At 49.3% G+C, this 20,872-nt stretch overlaps 1 protein-coding gene across 1 annotated transcript in view; it reads right to left on the reverse strand.

Moving 5' to 3' along the window:
- Positions 1–1,025: 1,025 nt before the first annotated feature.
- LOC144731542 (cGMP-dependent protein kinase 1-like) overlaps positions 1,026–20,872 on the reverse strand; it is a 33,957-nt gene continuing 14,110 nt past the window's right edge. The window contains exons 7-22 of the mRNA XM_078612671.1: positions 20,477–20,582; positions 19,625–19,688; positions 17,841–17,918; positions 17,097–17,185; positions 16,161–16,226; positions 14,495–14,542; positions 13,571–13,615; positions 12,559–12,709; positions 11,566–11,696; positions 9,239–9,328; positions 8,703–8,844; positions 7,004–7,167; positions 6,229–6,345; positions 5,436–5,498; positions 4,029–4,104; positions 1,026–2,465 (exon numbers count right to left, since the gene is read on the reverse strand). Coding sequence (XP_078468797.1) covers positions 2,373–2,465; positions 4,029–4,104; positions 5,436–5,498; positions 6,229–6,345; positions 7,004–7,167; positions 8,703–8,844; positions 9,239–9,328; positions 11,566–11,696; positions 12,559–12,709; positions 13,571–13,615; positions 14,495–14,542; positions 16,161–16,226; positions 17,097–17,185; positions 17,841–17,918; positions 19,625–19,688; positions 20,477–20,582 — 1,523 coding nt within the window. The 3' untranslated portion in view covers positions 1,026–2,372. The remainder of the gene's footprint in view (positions 2,466–4,028; positions 4,105–5,435; positions 5,499–6,228; positions 6,346–7,003; positions 7,168–8,702; positions 8,845–9,238; positions 9,329–11,565; positions 11,697–12,558; positions 12,710–13,570; positions 13,616–14,494; positions 14,543–16,160; positions 16,227–17,096; positions 17,186–17,840; positions 17,919–19,624; positions 19,689–20,476; positions 20,583–20,872) is intronic.

The raw sequence follows: 20,872 nt of genomic DNA on the forward strand, positions 1-20,872 counted from the left end.
TAAGTTTTTTTTTCGAGAGGCGGAAGCATTTAGATATCAGCGTTTAGGGAGGTTCAATCAGGGCAGTTTACCTAACTTAATTTTTGTATTATTAAATATCATAAGTAAAATATGAATTCATGTCTGAAACAAAAGGCGTTTATTGTCCGGCTCAACCTGCGTTTGCTTCACTGACCACCTGGAGGAGCATCGTGGACCACCACCGGTTGTAGTACAAGGACCGCACTTTGAGAACCACTGCTCCAGCGCTACCAGCCCAAACGTTTCAAACTGGTGCAAAACGTTCTTCTGAAGGGGCTACACGCTTCGCAAGCGTAGGGAAAGGGGGCGGGGGAGGTTGACTGTGGCCGAGCTTCACACACGCGAAGGTTCACACACTCATGCTTGCTTTACACATTCATGCACGCTACACACACATACTCCACACACTCATGCATGCTACACACACTCATGCTTGCGTCACACACTCATGCATGCCCCACACACACACACTCCACACACTCATGCATGCTACACACACTCATGCTTGCGTCACACACTCATGCATGCCCCACACACACACACTCCACACACTCATGCATGCTACACACACTCATGCTTGCGTCACACACTCATGCATGCCCCACACACACACACTCCACACACTCATGCATGCTACACACACTCATGCTTGCGTCACACACTCATGCATGCCCCACACACACACACTCCACACACTCATGCATGCTACACACACTCATGCTTGCGTCACACACTCATGCATGCCCCACACACACACACTCCACACACTCATACATGCTACACACACTCATGCTTGCTTCACACACTCATGCATGCTACACACACACACCACACACTCATGCATGCTACACACACACTCCAAACACGCATTCTTCACACACATGCATGCTACACACACACACACTCCACACACACACACACTCCACACACACACACTCCACACACACACACACTCCACACACACACACTCCACACACATCCGCAACTGATTCCAAAAAACATGCTTTGTGAAGATATATTTTTTACTCTTGAAAACTCTAATACCATCAATCATATTTATTTGCAGCGCTGTGTTGAAGTGTCACATTCTCAATCATAATAAGACCAACTTGTGTGAAATAACTGTACCGTTCACATTGTTAACGCGTCAACATTCTATGAATATACTAAACCTACCATTATGTACGTCACCTGTGTACACAATTTAAACCATAAAAACACTAATTCTGCACAGGGGAGTGAGTTTTGCTTGTGCCGAATCAATGCTACAGAAAAATGACGCTCTCCCAGAAGGCCTTGGGGCCTCGTGCATTTTACAAAGAAATATTTTAGTTTTATTTCAAAATTGTATGTTCTACGCAGAGAGACGTGTGAAAGAAACAATCGTCTTCTGATCTCTTCCGTTAATATTCTCCACAAACGAAAATCTAACGGTTCCATATTTGTCAACGCTCATTTTCTCTGTAGGACTAAGAACAAAAGATCCCTCGTACAGCTTCTAGATTGTTGAGGCAAGTGCTGTTGAGCACCTGTTTAGGCTGGCAGTGGACGCGAGGGGGCGATGTGGACAACACCACGCCTATCCGCTTTTGTCTCCCCCAGTGCCGATATATACAGATAAGACAACGGGTATACAATTAAGGCTGAGTCGACTTAGGGGAGGCCGAGAACAGTTGTTTACTACTCGCCATTGATGGTGATCATGGCTCGGAACTTAACTCGGGTGTCTTGGTTCCGTGGTGCAGTGTACGAACCACTGCACCACCGTTTCCCGAGCACACACTAAGATATACGCATGCATACACAAAGACAAAGGCCCCTCCCCCTCCGTATAGCCTTAACAGACTGCTGAGGCAAGTGCTGCTAGCGAGCACCTATGAAGGCCGGCACGGCACACGAGGGCATGGGTGGCCAGCACTACTCCCGGCAACCTTTGACCTTTGTCTCCCCGATATACACAGGCATACTAGGAGACACATACAGATACAATCATACACATATACACTTGCACATTTGTAAAAAGACAGATCCCAGTAGTCTCTAACAGACTGTTAGAGCAAGTGCTTTATATGAGCACCTATTAAGATTGATAACGGCACACCACAGGGTGGGTGGCCAGCACCACGCCCAGCTGCCTTTGTCTCTCCAGCGGTGCTATTTACACACGCCGGGTACTCATCTAAGGCTGAGTCGACTTAGGGGAGGCCCAGGACCAGTTCCGATATTCTTCACCAATGTTGGCCATGAGTGGGAATCGAACTCGGGTCGCCGTTTTTTCTTAGCACGGTGCGCTAACCACTGCGCCATGTACACAGACACGCACGGACGCACGCGTGGAGATGTGTATCGTCTTAAGTGCACAGGTCGATGTCCCATCCGGAGAGTTCGTCTGGTGGCTCCTGCGGGTCGCGGGGCAGGCGGTCAAAGTTGACGTATGGGGAACCCTGCAACGACATCAACGCTTGACAGTGGCAGTGCTGAGATCACAGATATTAAACTAAATTAAACTATGAACTTTTTTTTATTTTAGCAGGTAAGGCCCACTGAGCTGTTATATAAGCTATTTTTTCAGAAGCGACCTGGCCACAAATCATAGCTCAACAAAGTGGCTCATCACGTGGAAATGTTTCGCAGCCAAATGCTCTAAACGCCTGATGTTGATTCTAAATGTGGAGAGAGAAACCGGAGGACCTGGAGAAAAGTCCACGCAACCACAGGGAGAACATGCAAACTCCAAATATACAGCAGGCGTCAGGGTCACGATCAAATCTACGACCTCCTGTATACCAGGCGAGGTAGTTAACATTTCGTCAATACAGAAAACCCTTGCCCATCGCGCGGGGGTTACGTTCTTGAAAATAACCACAATTGACAAATGCGCGATCCGCATACTCAATAGACATAAACAGTGATGTGTAAGGTGCTGCTGTAATTTATCCATTTTCCACTGGCACATCTGAGCCATGCCAAGGCACGCATTGAGCTAAGCCAACGCACGTGTAAAATATGTTTTTTAACTGCAGATGCGTGTTGGAGATGTAACAAACACACACACACATATACACATTCACACAAAATAGAGAGGGGGTGGGTGGCCAGCACCACGCCTGGCCGCCTTTGTCTCCCCAGTGGCGATGTTTACACACCGCACCAGGTACTCTTTTGAGGCTGAGTCGACCTAGTGGAGGCCTAGGACCGGTTCGAATATTCGTTACTTCAGAGTCCCAACGATCCAGCCCACCGGATGTAATATTTATTAATCTTCTGGATCAGCACAACAAATGTCCAGTGGAAAATCACCAAACCCGTAATGGCCCCATGCTGGCACGGCTCAGCATTGGGTCCCATCATGAACCTAATGAGCTGACACAGAAAAATCTACTTCGCCTTATTGTTGCTTTAAAACACAACACAAGTCAAAATTAACTGTCAGCATCTGCAGATGCTTTGTGTTCCTGTTGGTGTTGTTTTGAGCGGATGTATCTTTTTAGTGTGTGCAGTTTAACGAGGTTCATGCTCATTTGCATATGCATGAGTGGGCGGAGCCTTCACTCAATGGAGGTGCGATTGGCACGGTGGGTGACGTACGGTGCGAAAGAAGTTCAACATATCATGGGATCAGTGCAAAAACACAGGGCAGTTTGTAGGCGCGATTCATAAAAATATAAAGAGGCGCCCTCATCAACCACGTGGCAGGGTAAGGGACTCTAAACAATATCATCCTCACCGTGTACACAATCATTGTTGTCATCATCGTCGTCAGCAGCAACCGCAGCGGAAGTATTAACATAGTCATCGTTATATTGTACCAGCAGCAGCAGTAACAGCGGCAGCAGCGCAATCATCAACAGCAATAATATCTTCACTCCCATCATTATCAACGCCATCACCAGCATCAGAACGATGGCACCACCTCCTCTCAGCCCACTATCGTTAGTCGCGAAATCCTCACCGAGGCTTAAGCCTCGCTCTCGGCAGGGTCCTGCCTGGGGGTCCTGGGTGCTCACCTTCCGGATGAGTCGAGCGGTGGGCGCCTCGATCTGACACGACTGCAGCTTCCTCCAGTCCATGTTTCGGAACCAACTGAGACGCAGAGCACAAGGGGGGAGGACAGGGAGGGAGTCGAGATCAGGATGTTATTTTTGTGATGACGGGGCCAGCAGCGAAACCTATGTGCGCATGGCCACGGCTAACTTCAGTGGTGAGTGACATCAGCGTGTCCCCGGGCTTCTCTTAGGTCGACTCCGCCTCAAATGAGTACCTGGTGCAGCGTGTACACATCAGCACTGGGAGACAAAGACGGCCGGGCGTGGTGGTTGGCCACACACCCCCCTCGTTGGCCATGCCGGCCGTCACGGGTGCTCGCTAACAGCATTTACCCCAACATTTTGTGAATGGTTACATGGGGGATCGTTGTCTGTGCATGTGTGTTTGCATAATGTGCGCGTGTCTGAACGAGGGTTTGCCGCGATGTGGCGATACAACGACAAATCACGTGATATACTAGCCACGATAATCGCGTCGTCCGTTTTGCAAAATATTGTTGCATCGTAATGACCATTGCTCACTTCAGATTTCTTCTACGTTTTTATTTTATTTGATGATAAATGATTCATGAAATAACTCTGCAAGTTGTAATTAAATCGCCCTTATCCAGTACACATTTATGCCTTTAAATATATATAGATTCTGCAGTAATTGCTCAGTAATTGAGTCAACGTTGGCATGTGGTTGACCCGACGTTGGGTCAACGGTTCCATGTTTACTGGGTGACGCCATGGCAATTATAGGACGTCACCATTTAAATTGTAACAGTTTGAAACCCGTGTCACTTTCACCACGTGAGTTATGAGAGTGACAGATTCTAAAGTTGCAGTGATTCGAAGACTCGTGGTTTAATCGGGTTGAGCGAAGGTGCATTTGAGGAATTTTTTAAATGATTATTTTTCGTGCGTACAGGGAGTTCAGCAAATTACCGCAAAAACACAATAAAAATGTGAAATGCAAGAACAATTATGGGAAACCTATATAGCGATAATCGTCATATGCTGAAATTTGACATCATACTGTAAAAATATATTTGTAGACCGTGAATCGAATCTGTATGTATTTAGAACTTTTTTCGCACCATACGTAGCCAACCGTGCTTATCGAAAGGTGCGAGGGAAGGGCAACAAACTAAACACAAAAAAGCAGTTGTAAAGCAATGAGTGTTCAATCGAGATGATTAAAAAGCGCACAACTCCAGTGGCATCCTAATATCGGAGGAGCATTCCAGACGGCCGCACAAGCGCATCTGAAGGCGCGTGATGCGGCGACCGTCTTTGTTCGATGGCTCGCCCGAAAGTAGCGTTAGCTGGAAAACCGTACGCTTGGAACTGACGGTGTCTCTGCGAGTGTCTCTGCGCATCAACCTGTGGTTGCGCACGCTCGCCAGCCCATTCTTGCCGTTGCCCAGCCGCTGCCCAGGACGTGGTCTGTTGTGTGCACACAACAAACACACACCACGTGACGCAGTCAGGCACACCACGTGACGCAGGCAGGCACACCACCGCACATCACGTTACGCAGGCAGGCACACCACCGCACACCAGGGCAGTATGCGTAGCGGGGTTTGTGGTGGGTCTGCGGAGTAGGAGGCCATACAGGTGTGTGTGTGTGGTAAGTGCGTATGATGGGGGTGTCTGTATGTATGTGATCAGTGTGTATGAAGGGTGAGTGTGGTAAGTGTGTATGACAGGTGTGTGTGTGTGATAAGTTTGTGTGGTTGGTGTGTGTGACAATTATGTGTGTGGTATGTGAAATTAGCTGTATGGAGTCACTGTGTATACTGGCTGTGTGTGGTAATAATGTGTGGTAGCAGTGTATGGTAACCGTGTGGTAGCTGCAGGTGGTAACCATGTGTGGTAGTTGTATGTATGTATGTTGAACTTTTTTCGCACCGTACGTAGCCAACCATGCCAATCACAGGTGCGGGGGAAGGACAACAAACTAAACACAAAAAGCAGGTTATAAATAAATGAAGAAGAAAAAACAACTTTGTGGGGTAGCCGTGTGTGGTGCGTGTAGTTGGGCCGTGCGCCGTGAACCACGTGCGGCAGCCGTGTGGGATGACCAAACGTAGTGGCCGCGTGCGGTAGCTGTGGCTCCTGGCCGCGTGTTTGCCATGCTGGATTAGCGCTGCCGGTGCTGATTGGTGCCGCTCACCTGCACATCCTGTGGACGAAGGAGCGCGCGCTGTCCCCCACGTAGAGGGGATACATCACGTTGCCCTCCAGGATCTTGCTGTAGATCCGGTTGGGGTCCATGCTCGTGAACGGGGGGCTGAGCAGGGGGGGGGGCAGGCAACGTGAAGAAGACACGACAATACGGACCAATAACAAACACGACGACGGCGATAATGATGGTGATGATGAGCGTGCGAATCTTCACGTAGCAATGTGCTGTTATTCTTCGTGATGATGCTCCAGCTGAAGAAATATGTTGTGGCTGAGGATGATGATGATTTTTTCCGATACTCATGATGATGGCACCGCGAAGTTGTTAATTAATATTTAAATGTTCTACTTAAAAAGTCTAAATTTGGGCAAACGTTGCAGCAACGCATGTTCAAAAGCACCCTGGATTTGGCGCAGTGGTTAGGGCACCGCGCTCAGAGCCATACCAACTTGAGTGCCGATTCCCATCCACGACCAATAACAGTGGCGAATATCTGAATCGGTCCTAGGCCTCTCCTCCAGGTCGACTCAGCCTTAAATGAGCACCTGCTGCTCTGTGTGTACAATATCAGCACTCGGGAAGACAAAGGCGGGCCGGGCGTGGTTGTTAGCCACCCAATCCCCTTCGTGTACCGTGCCGGCCTTCATTCAGTATTCGCTAACAGCACTTGCCCCAACAGTCTGTTAAAGGCCATGTGGCGGCGGAGCGGTGGGACGTTTGGGGGTGGGGATCTTTGTCTATATCTCTGCGTGAGCGCACTCACGATCCCGTGAGCAGCTCGTAGGCGAGGATTCCCAGCCCCCACAAGTCGACCCCGAAGTCGTGACCTTCGTTGCGCAGAACCTCGGGCGCCAGGTATTCGGGAGTCCCGCAGAACGAGTAGGTCTTCTCTCCCCGCGGCAGCTCCTTCGCAAAGCCAAAATCTCCCTGGGGGGAGGGCGGGGCGAGGGCGAGAAGGGGCGACACATTCATTTTATGCATTTCTATCGAGCGTAAAAATATAGCAGCGCTAGTGCTGGTGTTTGTTACTGAAGACCACCAGGCTTCTTTGCTGACACACGCCTGAAAGCAAGACGCACGATCACTTAATTGCGCGTATTGTACCTTTACACCTGTTGTATTGATGCTGTCACCGTGAGACTGGCTTCCTCTACCCAATATCCAATATACACGGTGCGACTAAAATATATAGTTGTAGCCTACATATTGTTGTATATACGGGGTTAAAAACCATCCGTAGCTATTTCAGTCAAAGTGAGTCAAGAGAAAGGAGGGGGGGTGCCCACAGTGGTATCTTGCGTAGCCATCCCGTTGAAATAGATTGTTGCACCCCTGGGTGGAGGTTGTCACAAGGCGTGTGTCCTGGACACGCTGGGGCTCGAGGATCTCTGGTGCCAGGTGAGGTTGGTTAAATGTAGTTGTTTAATGACGCATTTATATTTACGCGATCTAACCCAAGAAATCCTGTATCATGGATGTGGTTACTCTGGAATGGGTTCCCATGTTTCCCTTTAAAGTCTGCCTCCTTTTCTTTCCTTTGAGCGGGACGGTGTCCCCAAAGGGTCCACGGATACCAGCTGAAATCAGGCGATTGATTCGTGAAGAGGGATTCTTACCTTCATAATTATTGCTATAATTGCGCTTGAATAAAATAAGAAAAGGATTGACCCTTCCTGGCAATAAAACAGACGTTAAGATGCGCAAACACCAACCTAAGATAACTATTGCAAGGCATCGAGTTTGTTTGCATGTTCTTGCAGCACGTGTGTGTTGTTAATGCAGCCTTGATGCCTTGCGATAGGTAACTATTTTGTGCTTGAACATCTTAACACCAAGATTCGAAGCTTTCGTGACTGCAGGAATTACTCTTTGGTTCTTTCGGTAAAGTCACCATCATCAAGTACGAATGAATGAGAAAACAAACATAGCAAACTTAGAAATACCATGCAATACAACCCAGAGAGTCGGCTAACACAATAGTCAACATCCTACCTGGTTGATTAACGTTCTTCCAAAGGTCACCGGGTTCGTATTTGCCAGGAAGGCGGCCGGACGTGGTTGCTGGCCACCCATCCGCCTCGTGTGCCATGCTCGCTAGCAGCACTTGCCCCAACGGTCTGTTAAGGCTATTCTAGGGATCTTTGTCTTTGTATGTAGTGGGGAGCGGTAGTGTCGCGGTTAGCGTGCTGCGCTACGAACCCGGCGACCCGAGCTCCATTCCTTCTCACGACCAACACCAACAACGATTATCTGAACCGGTCCTGGGCCCCCTCTAGGTCGACTCAGCCTCAAAACGAGTACCTGGTGCGGTGTGTAAACATCGCCACTAGGGAGACAAAGGTGCTGGCCACCCACCCCCTCGTGTGCCGTGCCGGCCTTCATAGCTGCTCGCTATCAGCACTTGCCCCAACAGTTTGTTAAGTCTACACGGGGGGTCTTTGTGTGTGTGTGAAAGCTGTTACGAGCTTGATGTATCCATATCGGTCCAGCATGAGGTTCTCGGGCTTGAGGTCGCGGTAGATGATGCCGCGCGTGTGCAGGTAGTCGAATGCCTCCACCACGCACGCGCAGCAGAACACGGCCGTCGTCTCGTCGAACTTCCCCCTGTGCACAGGCAAAGGCAAAGGTTCCCCCGCCACGCACAGGGCAAGTGCTGTTGTAGCGAGCGCTCCTCTAAAACAAGCCGGCATGTGCGTTATCAGCAAGCCACGCACGGCCGCATTTTGTTGCGTTTACACACCACACCAGGTACTCATTTGAGGCTGAGTCGACCTAGGGGAGGCCCAGGACCGGTTCAGATAATCGTCACCGGTGTTGGCCGTGAGCAGGAATCGAACTGGGGTCGCCAGGTTCGTATTGCAGCGCGCTGACCGCTTCACTCCCGCTCCACACACACACACGCGGGCATGTACACAAACGCTCACAGTGTCGCTACTGCTGCTGATGATGATTACAATGGTGATTATGATGTGGATGATGATGATGTTGGTGTACTTACGCATCACGCAGCTTGCTCCAAAGCTCCCCTCCCTCGCACATCTCCAGCAGAAAATACACGAACTTTGTGTCCCTGAACACGCGGTAGAGCCTGCGGACAATGTCGGAGGTGAGGATGTGTAGGGGTGACGATTTGTAGGGGTGAGGATTTGTTGGGGGTGAGGCTTTGTAGGGGTTGAGGATTTGTATGGGATGATGAGGATTTGTAGGGGATGAGGATTAGTAGGGGGTGAGGATTTGCTCAAATTGTTTATGATCGTGACCCAAGAGGACCACAATGCATTGCTTCAGGAACTGCTAATGGGTTTTCCATGTACAGGCAGACCTCGCTTAGCACTCAAGATGCGTTCCTGGAGACATTGAATGCTAACCCAATCAGAGCTAAAAGGGGTCGTTGTACCATTATATATAAATATGGGGATGCGTTTCCGATAGTGTTACTTCTTTCATACGAGCAATATATGAGGGCTTCACTGGGGTATCGGTAATAGCGCTAATAAGAATACAGATGGTAAACATGATTTAATTCATAAAAAATAATAATATAATAACCTCATAACGCAAAGGCCGAATATTATTTCACACGGTTTTGTGCATTATTTGAACCTCGTGGTTTTCTGTTTCGAGAAACTTGCCCCATTGTTTTCACCGCAGCGCAGGGAGATTGAATCTAACCGGCAACTTATTCATTGAAAGTTCAATGACTAAATAGACACCTATTGCACTGTATGAGGTCTGCACTAACCACACATCATGCTTGCAAACTAACATGCTTTGATAATAATGGAAGGATTGTCCTTGGAACTGATTGGCCTACACCAGAGACAGCCTCCTTTACGGCCTTGTCCCACCAGTGTTAAACCAGAGAACGCCAAAGTGTGAACAGTACAAGGACAATGCAAACGACCATGCTTTGATAATGTATGCGTTGTCCTTGGAGCTGATCGGCCTACACCAGAGACATCCTCCTTTCTGGCCTTGTCTCAACTGCCAGTGTTAGACCAGAGAACTCCAAAAAGGCGAACAGCACAAAGGTAATGTAATATCACGGCATTCATATCTCGGATTGAGCAGTTATATCTATGGGACTCATAGACATTAGACTGACCTGAACCAGATCCCTTCCTTTCTTTGGTTAAAAATGTAAAACATTTCTAGACGTGCACAAACCGGTGACCAGATTCATATAAGAGTCACGTGATTTGATTTGAATGCAAAAAATTATAAATTGTAACAATCCTAATTCACTCGAACATTGCAGATATGTGTAAGGCTCTACGTAAATCAAGCGTATTGTCTGCAACAATGCCTGCTAAGTCACTAGTGGTATAGATAAACGTCTTGAATGCTAACTCAACGGGTATACATTACACATTAACAATCAGACCTTTCACCGCACGTTCACCTCTAACCCTAGTACGTGAGTTAAAAGGCCTACGTTGCCCTGGTGCTAGCAGGAGTAAGGTCATCAGCCACCATGATCAGCTGGTTACTGCAGCTCAGCAGACAAGCAACGGTGTGAGCTCAGGGATTAAAAAGGCCTGCATAGGCCTCCCACTCCACCCTGCTATTTTGCAGACGCATGCATGCATGTATGTTGAACTTCTTTCGCACCATACATAGCCAACCGTGCTCATCGGAGGTTTACATAAACAGACACACATGAACACAGATGAGATATACTTCACTCATCGGTATCACCTGAGATGGTGTAACTTTAGCGTGCTCCAATTCCTTAATGATGCGGCCAATAACAGCGAATTATGCGAAAACCAACCACTTTAAATGAATGAATTATTTCTAAAATCTTTCACTCGTATTCGCCATTTACAGGAAAGAAATCGATACGACTAAAGTTTTTCTAGCTTAGGTTGGTACCAATTTCTGCACCGGCCCGAGGGCTATAAATGACATCGCGCAAAAACCTCATCCGGGGCTCTTTTAATATCATTAACGATCGCTTTTCATTAGTCTGATGATAGCAGCTATAAATACGATTCCGAATATAATGACGACGATGATGATGATTTTGATGATTACGTTCTTCTTCTTCTTCTTGGTTCTTTCGGTAAAGTCACGTAGAAGGGAAGTAATAAAATAATAAAAATAAAACATAATAAAATTATTCTCACGACGTTTCGGCCACAACCGCTGATGTAGACACACAGCGACAACTACAATTTCACATTCAGGCGGTCAAGCCAGACGACCGAGTCAGGAGCAAGCGGAGTGGTATCGCCGCGACGTGCCCTTCGCGTTTGTGGACCAGGTGTTGCGTCGTTATACGCTGGACGTCGACGACACTGGACGAGGAAGAAGTCCACGCACCTGACGATGAAGGGGGACCGGGCCTCGGCGAGGATGTGCCGCTCGGCGCGCACGTGCTCCTCCTGGTGCAGCTGCACGACGTTGGCCTTGCCGATCTTCTTGAGGGCGAAAACGGTGCTTCCGCAGCAAACCTGCGCCATGCCGGGGCGGCCGTGACCGCGTGTCAGATCGGGTCCCGATTCACTCGCGAGTAAGATGCCAGTGGTGTGTGTGTGTGTGTGTCGTATAGACCTCCTCCACCCAACAGGGCCAAGGGGCGCCGTGGTAGCGAGATGTTAACTACCTCGCCTGGTATGGAGGTGGTCATAGTTTCAATCCTGACCCTGACGCCTGCATATTTGGAGTTTGCATGTTTTCCCCGTGGTTGCATGGATTTTTCTCCGGATCCTCCGGTTTTTCCCTCCACATTTAGAAACGTGCATCTAGATTATCTGACTGCGATAAATTACACTACGTTGAGCAATTATTTATGGCCATGTCGCTTCTGAAAAAGAGCTATACGACTCAGTGGGCCTTCCCTGATAAAATAAGAATAGTTTATAGTATAGTTTTAGTTGAACAGTTTCAGTTTAATACGGTGTTTCTATTTAAATAAAAATGTATTTCAATATTATTTGGTGATGCCGCTGCTGCTGCTGCGTTTGCAGTGGTCCATGAGCCCAAATAACAAAAACATTTTTTTAAACCCTCAACACATTCGTCAATAACACCGAAAAGTATAGACATTTCGAGAAATGGCCCTTATTCACAGCCCATGGGCCTCTACCTCTCTGGCTGATGTGCTCTAGTGAATGACCATTTCCTGAAACGTCGCCTATTAAACACTTTTACCCTCTATCAAGGCCACACGACTGAACATCCATGAAAAACAGCTTCACGGCACATCGGATCCTTCCCGGATAAATAACGATTCTGAAAGAAACGTTACTGCTGATGTTCGTGACGAATGCGTCGAGCGTCACCAACTCTGTTGCGATGGCTTTTTCGCCTCACCATGTCTACTCGGCCGAACGCGCCGACCCCCAGGGTCACGGGCTCGTCCGTGTCGGCGTAGCGCACGGGCTCCAGGTGCGAGAGGCAGCACACGGCAGCGGCCGCCTCCTCCTCCTCTGTGTCGCTGGCCACGAGCCGCTCCCTGCTGACCCTGGGGGACGAGAGGTCGTTGGGGGGTGACCGTGGCCAAGGACGCTGGTGGGCCAATGCCGCTCGTGCCGTCGCATCTCCGTCGTCGCCCGAGCTCTGCGGACCTTCATATATGAAGGTGTCATCGGCCATTTAATGAGTGTTTTTCACCCGTGGGAGGAAACTGGAGCGCCCGGAGAAGACGCACGCATGTGAGGGGGCAACACTCTATCACGTGCAGATGGAACAGGTGGGAGTCCACATATTCATTGTACCGCCTCCTCCTGGCGAGCCAGGGTATGGGTACCTCCTAGACGCCCACGGGAAAAGGGAGTGTTACAACATTGTCGCGATCCACCAACCCTTGCTTCCACAGTGCTGGATTACAGCTGTGCGTCACTAGACAGCTGACTCGTACAATCTCATCACCACTCGTACAATGTCATCGCCATCACAAGTCGGGATGTTAAAATCTCACCACGGTGGCGAGATGTTAACTCCCTCGCCTGGTATGCAGGAGGTCGTGGGTTCCATTCCGAGCCCGACGCCTGTATATTTGGAGTTTGCAGGTTCTCTCTGTGGTCGTGTGGATTTTTTTCTCCGTGCCCTCCCGTTTTTCCCCTCCACATTTAGAAACACGCGTTTAGAGTATTTGGGTGCTTTACATTTCCACACGAAAAGTCACTTTGTTGAGCTATCATATGTGGCCAGGTCACTTATGAAAAATAACTATATAGCTCAATGGGCCTTACCTGGCAAAATAAAAAAAGGTTCAGTTTTATTTTATTTACCCAGGGATAAATAAGTCACATCCTTACGTACTTTGTTGTCATTAATTATGGTGTGGGGGGGGGGTGTAATCGTCGAAGGTGTAGTCACCTACGTAGCCACGCTGTTCGCCACCGCAGGCTGAGTGAAGCAATCCAGCCTAAGGGGCACAACAAGACACTCCGTGTCACCTCTCCGAGTCTGTCAACAGAACCCGTTGGCGCGCCCGATCACATCAAATCTTGTGGAAGCTAAGCAGGTTTCTTTTTAGCCTGGTTAGTAGCACATGGATGGGAGAAGGCCTTGGGACTACCGGAGTGTTGCAGGCCAGGGTGGTGAAGTGGGCTTAAACTCTCACAGCAAGACAGTGCATCACAGTGCAGCGTTGTTAGATAAATATCAAAGAACTACACGCCGCAGAGAAAATGATCGTAACATCATGGCAATTAAGCCTAATTATGTCATTTAACAAAGCGAATTCATGTGATTTGCTTGTGCAGTCGTTGGTGACCGGATTGACAGCATCAACTTGCTACACTTGAGAACTCAGTTTCATCACGGGCGACAGAAACCCGGATTCGAACTCGGGGTCTCAGCGGTGGCGGCTCAGCGGTGTCTACTGCTGCTCTGTCCTTCTATAGTCCAAGGACGTTGCTCTCCACCAGCACCGAACCACGTGCACTGGCCGGTGCGGTGAAGTATGGTCAAGTAACCCTTGCTGTTTTTTCCTGGATTTTTCTGTTGCGTGTAGTCACTTTAAGATGTTTCTTGTTCATGCTTAAGTTTGTTGCGGTTGCACCCGAGTCAAGAGCCGCATAGCTCACAGGGTTATACCTCATAAATGAAACTGAAACTGAAAACGACCCGCACAAGTGTTGGAGAGACCCCCCCCCCCCATCCAGCGAAGGCTGTACATGTTTCCAGAAAGCTGATTGATGGATAGTGTGTGGATTGTTTATATAGTGTGCGTATGCATGTGGTGTGTACATGAGGATATGAATATACGTGGGAGGAATTGTGTTAATGCCACGGCACTTACTCAGTTGGGAGTTCGATTTGTTCCAAGGGGATTGTCTCTGCGAACACTCTGTAAACAAACACGCGAGCGCATACACACAGCTACGTATACATACAAATACAAAGATCCTCGTATAACCTTTAAAGACTGTTGGGGCAAGTGCTGTTAGCGAACAGCGATGAAAGCCAGAACGGCACACGAGTGGGTGGGTGACCAGCACCACGTACAGCCGCCTTTGTCTCCCTAGTAACGATGTTTTTATGCACGCACCAGGTACTCATTTGAGGCTGAGTCGACCTAGGGGAGATCCAGGACCGGTTCAGATAATCGTCACTGATGTTGGCCGTGAGCGGGAATCAAATTCGGGTCACCAGGTTCGTAGCGCAGCGCTACACTACCGCTTTCCCGCACACGCACACATTAACAGTACTTCACAACGATCGTGATTCGTGTTTAATGTATAGCGCCCTGCTTTACACCGGGGCGTCTCAAGAGCGCTTGGCATCTCATCTCAACACGATTCGAAAGGGGCGCCCCCAGTAGCAGATCTGTCCCTGTGTGGCACAAGGCCTAAAAAAGGGGGGCGTTCCGTCTCTTTCACACGTTGTAGGGCTTTCGCGACCAATATTATCCATGTTAAGAGGTTTTGTGGGTTAGATCGCATAAATAGAAATGTGTCGTGAAACCCCGCCACCACCCGACACAGCCTGATTGGCAAGGTTTGTCACGTAAGCAAAACTTTCCAATTCGTTACTAGCTCGGCACACCGGTGTGTCGGAGAGTAAGCCCACAACGTCTACAATTTGAGTACGACGTTTCGCCGGTCATTACAACAACCAGCATCATGACCCGTGAGTTTGCCAGCCAGGAGAGCCGCCGATGAGCAACTGCTGCGCAGTAACGGTAACGAGCGTGGGGGGTGCCTTGCCCCCTCCTGTGTCCAAAGCTATAAGTTACCCCCCCCCTGAGATATGTTTTCCAACAGAGGGTAACAGAAAAAAATAACATCTTGCGAAGACGGAGGGAGTGCCCCTACTACAGCGTTAAATATTCGAGACCGTGAGTGTAATGATGGCGATTCTGCTGGAGGAGCCGCGATATCCAATACTCCAGGGGTCGGCAACCTACGGCTCCGGAGCCGCATGCGGCTCTTTACGGGCTGCTTCTTGACGATATGTACGTACTCAGATGCATTGCGGCTCTTGAAATACTGAATTTTGTACCGAATTGGAAAGAAATGGCTCTTCTTGTTATTTTGGTTGCCGACCCCTGCAATAGTCGCTCGGTGCGACCGTGAAAGACAAATCCAATATTCGGGGGCCCCACCTGACCGATCAGTGCACTCCCCTTGGGATGATGACGTCGCCACTACGCGACTGCTGATGTTGTGTACTCACGTGCTACGTGTAAATTGATCTTATATTATCTCTTGTCATAAGCAACTCTTTTGCCAACTACAGCAAGTTTGTTGCTGCTGTGGTGTTCCCACCTGATGACGGACGCTTGTGTTGCTTCCGAAACGTCGTGATTTAATTTAATTTATTTTTAATAATAATTTTTTGGTATTTTATTTTAAACCTACGTGACTTTACCGAAAGAACCAGAGAGTATAAATTGATCACGTTAATGGATAATGTTCGGAGGGGGTGGGGGTTTGGAGAGCGCTGCAAGGTGCTGGGATCCATACTCGCTGTGCAGCGTGAGGCACGTGACCGCTCCCACTGCCGTGCAGGTTGCTGTGCGTCGTATGTTCCTGCCAAAGACAAAGATCCCCCGTATAGCCTTAACAGACTGTTGGGGCAAGTGCTGTTAGCGAGCGCCTAAGAAGGCCCGGCAAACGGCACACGAAGGGAGTGGGTGTGACCAGAGCCACGCCCCAGTCGCAGGTATACGAACAATAACAATTCATTAGACCATTGTCTATCCACTGCTGGATGATGGCCTCCGCACTCCACGTCGATTATCATCTTTGTTCAATGAGTAGCCAAAAGCCGCTGCTGTGAGGATGACCGGAGTTCAAGTCATGATGGTTTATGCTCCTTGACGACATCAGCAAGGTAAGAAATGGTTCAGACATCGCTTCCCTCATCTCCGCCCTGCAGTCGCATCATCCCCGACGTCCACATTCAATCCTTGACTCAACTCCCCTTCCCGTAATGTGGCATGAGTAAAAGAAAATCGGAAATTAAATCAGGACCCTCAATACATACCGGGAATTACTCCCACAAATATTTAAAAACGACAAATGATGGCTCAACTAAGCGGCGTATCGCGTATAAATGTTTCGCGGTCATATACTCTAAATGCACGTTTCTAAATGTGGAAGGAAAACCCAGAGGACCCGGAGAGAAATCCATGCAAGGGAAATCCAAGGGGAGACAGAACATGCAAACTCCAAATATACAGCAGGCGTCAGGGTCGAGATCGAACCCACGACCTCCTGTATACCAGGTCGAGGTAGATGACGTCTCGCCACCGTGGCACAAAAACCCCTCTGCAGCTAAAGTCACCAGGGGTTTTTTCTTGTCGCTCAAAGAAAAACGTCGGGGAAAGCCCGAAGGGCCCGAGAGGTGTTTTGGCGACAGAGCCGCAAGGTTGTCAGCACTGGTGGACGAGCGCGTACCGGATGAGGGCGAGTTCTCCGAAATGATCACCGGGCTCGAGCACGCGAATCAACCTCGGGCTCCCCTCCACCTCCTGGGACACGCGCACCTGGTCACACACACGCCGCACACGTAGCCGTCAATTTAGGCTGAGTCGACGCAAAGGAGGCACGCAACAGGTTCGCAGAGGAATTGCCAGATTTGCGTTGTTGTTGTTGGGAAATTTACCCTGTAGAGAAGTGAGAACGACGCGAATTGTGAGCTTGCTCTGCGTTATCCACATACAAATAGGTAGGCATAAACAAAGATCCCCCGTATAGCCTTAACAGACTTTCGTGGAAAGTGTTATTTGCGAGCACTTATGAGGGCCGGCACGGCACACGAGGGGGTGGGTGGCCAACACCACGCCCAGCCGCCTTTGTCTCCTGAGTGGCGATGTTTACAGATCGCACCAGTTACTCATTTGAGGCTGAGTCAACCGAGGAGAAGCCCAGGACCAATTCGGACAATCATCACCGGTGTTGAGGATGAGCGGGAATCGAATTGGGTCCGCCACGACTCCCCATACACATAGACCCAGACACACACACACGTACCCTCCACACACACACGTACCCTCCACACACACACGTACCCTCCACACACACACGTACCCTCCACATACACACGGACCCTCCACACACACACGGACCCCAAAGACATGACAAACACACTCACACCTCGCACCCCCCCCCCCTCCCCCGTGCCCCCTGGTCACAAGTCACCTGTCCACGCAAGATGACGTAGAAGATGTGTCCCACCTCGCCCTCGTTCACAATGGCCTCCCCGTCCGCGAACGCACTCTGCCCGACAGAACAGAACAAGCGTCGACGGGGGTCGAACCTTCAATCCTCCAGCCCCGTGGCCTCTCTCTGCCCCGCCTCACGACGGCCGTGAATTTAGAAAAAAACACTCACCCGCAACTGAATCGCACTGAACGCGCCCAGTGTTGTGAGTTCCCCGGTCACCAGCAGCGTGTGGAGGAGCTGCAGCCGAGGGCAGGCTGAGTATATATTCATAGATTATTTTGCTGCTCTAAATTTCCACACAATCAACCCACGTCGTCGAGCTATCATTTGTGGCCGGTGACTTCTGAAACAAGAAGCTGAAAGCCCAGTGGGCCTTACCTGCTAAGATTAAAACAAGTCTAGTTTTATTTCTATACACACTTTGCCCTCCTGTCGTCTTTTCGTGTTGTTTGTTGTTGTAACGTTCTGACCCGCCCTCACTGGACATATTTGAAAAAGAGCTTCACAACTCATTGGATTCCTCCAGTATGAATAAATATGCTGATTCCGAGCTGTGTCGAAGAGCTGTATCCGATGGGTCTGCCTGGGAATAGCCAGGCGTTTGGAGGCCTGTGCTGTGAGGTATCCAGCACGTGACAGTGGCCGCAATGGATTCTTGAATTTGTCCGTGTGGAACTTTGCGTGTTGTTAGCGGAGCACCTATTGAAGCTTGCGCACGAGCGGGGTTGTCCAGTTAGCACCACGCCCGACCGTCTTTGTCTCCCTCACGCTCATGTTTAAAGTCGTAACCGGGCACTCTCTCCCACGTGAAGCCAAATGCACATTATTGGAATTGGGCAAACATCACAATGCAGGACCCTCCAGGAAAATTTTTTTTGAAATAAATTAGGCTTTTGTGGATAACTCAAGGGCATTATAATTAATTGCACTGTATACCAACGTGACAAGACTATGCTATAATAATAGCGTGTGGTTTTATACAGCATTTTTCTTGCAAATTACCATCTCTCACAATCGTGGAGGAATTAAAGACAAGCCGTAAGGTAGCAACCAGGCATCACCCAAGCTCTGCAGTCCTTTATATATCAATACGTTTTTAGCAATTTAACGCATGTTTATACAAGTGGAGGAAAACTGGAGAAAACCCACGTGTGCGAAGGGGCAACGCTCGATCCCGTACAGAAGGGACATATGGTGTGAGTCCACACTTTGCTGTACCGCGCCTTCTCCTAGCGAGCCAGGGTACGGCAACCTCCTCGACGCCCACAGGAATGGAGTCTTGCGACGTTTGTGCGGTCATTCACCAACCCAGTGTTCGAATACAAATATCAGAACACCGATAAAAAAAATGGCTATTATGCAGGGTGCTTCAAAACAATGTTAACACTTCGTAGAATTTGCAACAATACCACGAGAAATGTGCCTCCGGGCTCAGGAGACCACCTGGAGAAGATTCCAGGCCACGTGTTGACAACGATGGCGAACAAGTGGAGACTCTTTGACTTTTTGAAGCAATTAACATTACAATTGTTATCATGTTTTATCCGTTCTTTTTTCCATTATAAACGATAGTTCCATGTAAGTGTTAACATTTTTTTTAAGCATCCTGCAGACTGTCACAGCATCTGCAATGACCACCACAGCACGTGGCAGGAAAGTGCATGTTGGACGTATAACAATGTGTGTTGTTAAAAATGGCATACGTTGTTTTTTTTTATTAGAGCACAGTAGCTTCTGATTGTGGCAGCAAATAATCTCACCTCCTCCATGCAATCAAACATTTTGGAAAGTTGTTCATCTGGAAGGTTTTTCAGGGTCTTTGCGCTAGGCAAAGGAAAACACACACACACACACATTCAAAGACAAACATCCCCCAATATAGCCTTAACAGGCTGTTGGGGCAAGTGCTGTTAGCGAGCACCTACGAAGGCCACCACGGCACATGAGGGGGTGGGTGGCCAGCCCCATGCCCGGCCACCTTTGTCTCTCTAGTGGCGATGTTAATTCATTTAAGGCTGAGTCTACCTTGGGGGGGGGCAGAACAGATACACATGCACCTAATCCACATAAATACACACAAACTGTACACACATAAAGATCTCCCGTGTAGCCTATACAGACTGATATGGCAAGAGCTGTTAGCGAGCACCTGTAAAGGCCAGTCCAATCAGTGCACAAGGAGGTACAAGGGGTGGTGTGGCCAGCTACCACACCCGGCGGCCTTTGTCTCCCCAGTGCTGATGTTTTGCACACTGCAACAAGTACGCATTTTAGGCTGAGTCGACCTAGGGGAGGCTCAAAACAGGCACACACATGCCACCGACGTTATCCATGGCCACTAACGATCCACGCGAACTGGTGGGTAAGAGCAAGCGGCTTAATTTCAACGTCTTATTTTTTGTTAACACGAACTCTGTCGAGCATTAAAGATGCAGCGCGCGTAGAGGGCTCGTGCTAAAAATGGCACTGCGCGGCGGAGAGACACCGCAGCGGATTCTTTTCTTCTATGAATACAAAAGCGGGGATTTGATTTTACATGTTCATCTGTCACCTGGTGTCCTATCCCCTGGGCTACAGCTCCTCCACACAGGGCTGGTGGGCGGGGAACTCACGTCTTGAGAAACTTGATGATGAGCTTCCTCCGTAACTGCGACTCGCGCATGAGCACGGAGCGGAACGCGTGGCGGCTCAGGTAGAGCAGCCGCACGTCCGTGAGTGCTGAGATGGGGGCAGGGGGGGGGGCGCAGAGGCACGGATGTCATATCACACCACTGCACTCCACCACACTCCGCACTGCACCCCACTCCGCACTGCACAACACTACACCACACTGCACGCCACTCCGCACTGCACCGCACTGCACAACACTCCGCACTGCACCACACTACACCACACTGCACGCCACCCAGCACTGCACCACACTACACTGCACCACACTCTGCACTGCACTCCGCACTACACCACACTACACCACACTGCACCACACTACACCACACTGCACGCCACCC

This window comes from Lampetra planeri, chromosome 2 (assembly GCF_965212315.1).
Source record: "Lampetra planeri chromosome 2, kcLamPlan1.2.h2, whole genome shotgun sequence".
In the NCBI taxonomy this organism is placed as follows: domain Eukaryota; kingdom Metazoa; phylum Chordata; class Hyperoartia; order Petromyzontiformes; family Petromyzontidae; genus Lampetra; species Lampetra planeri.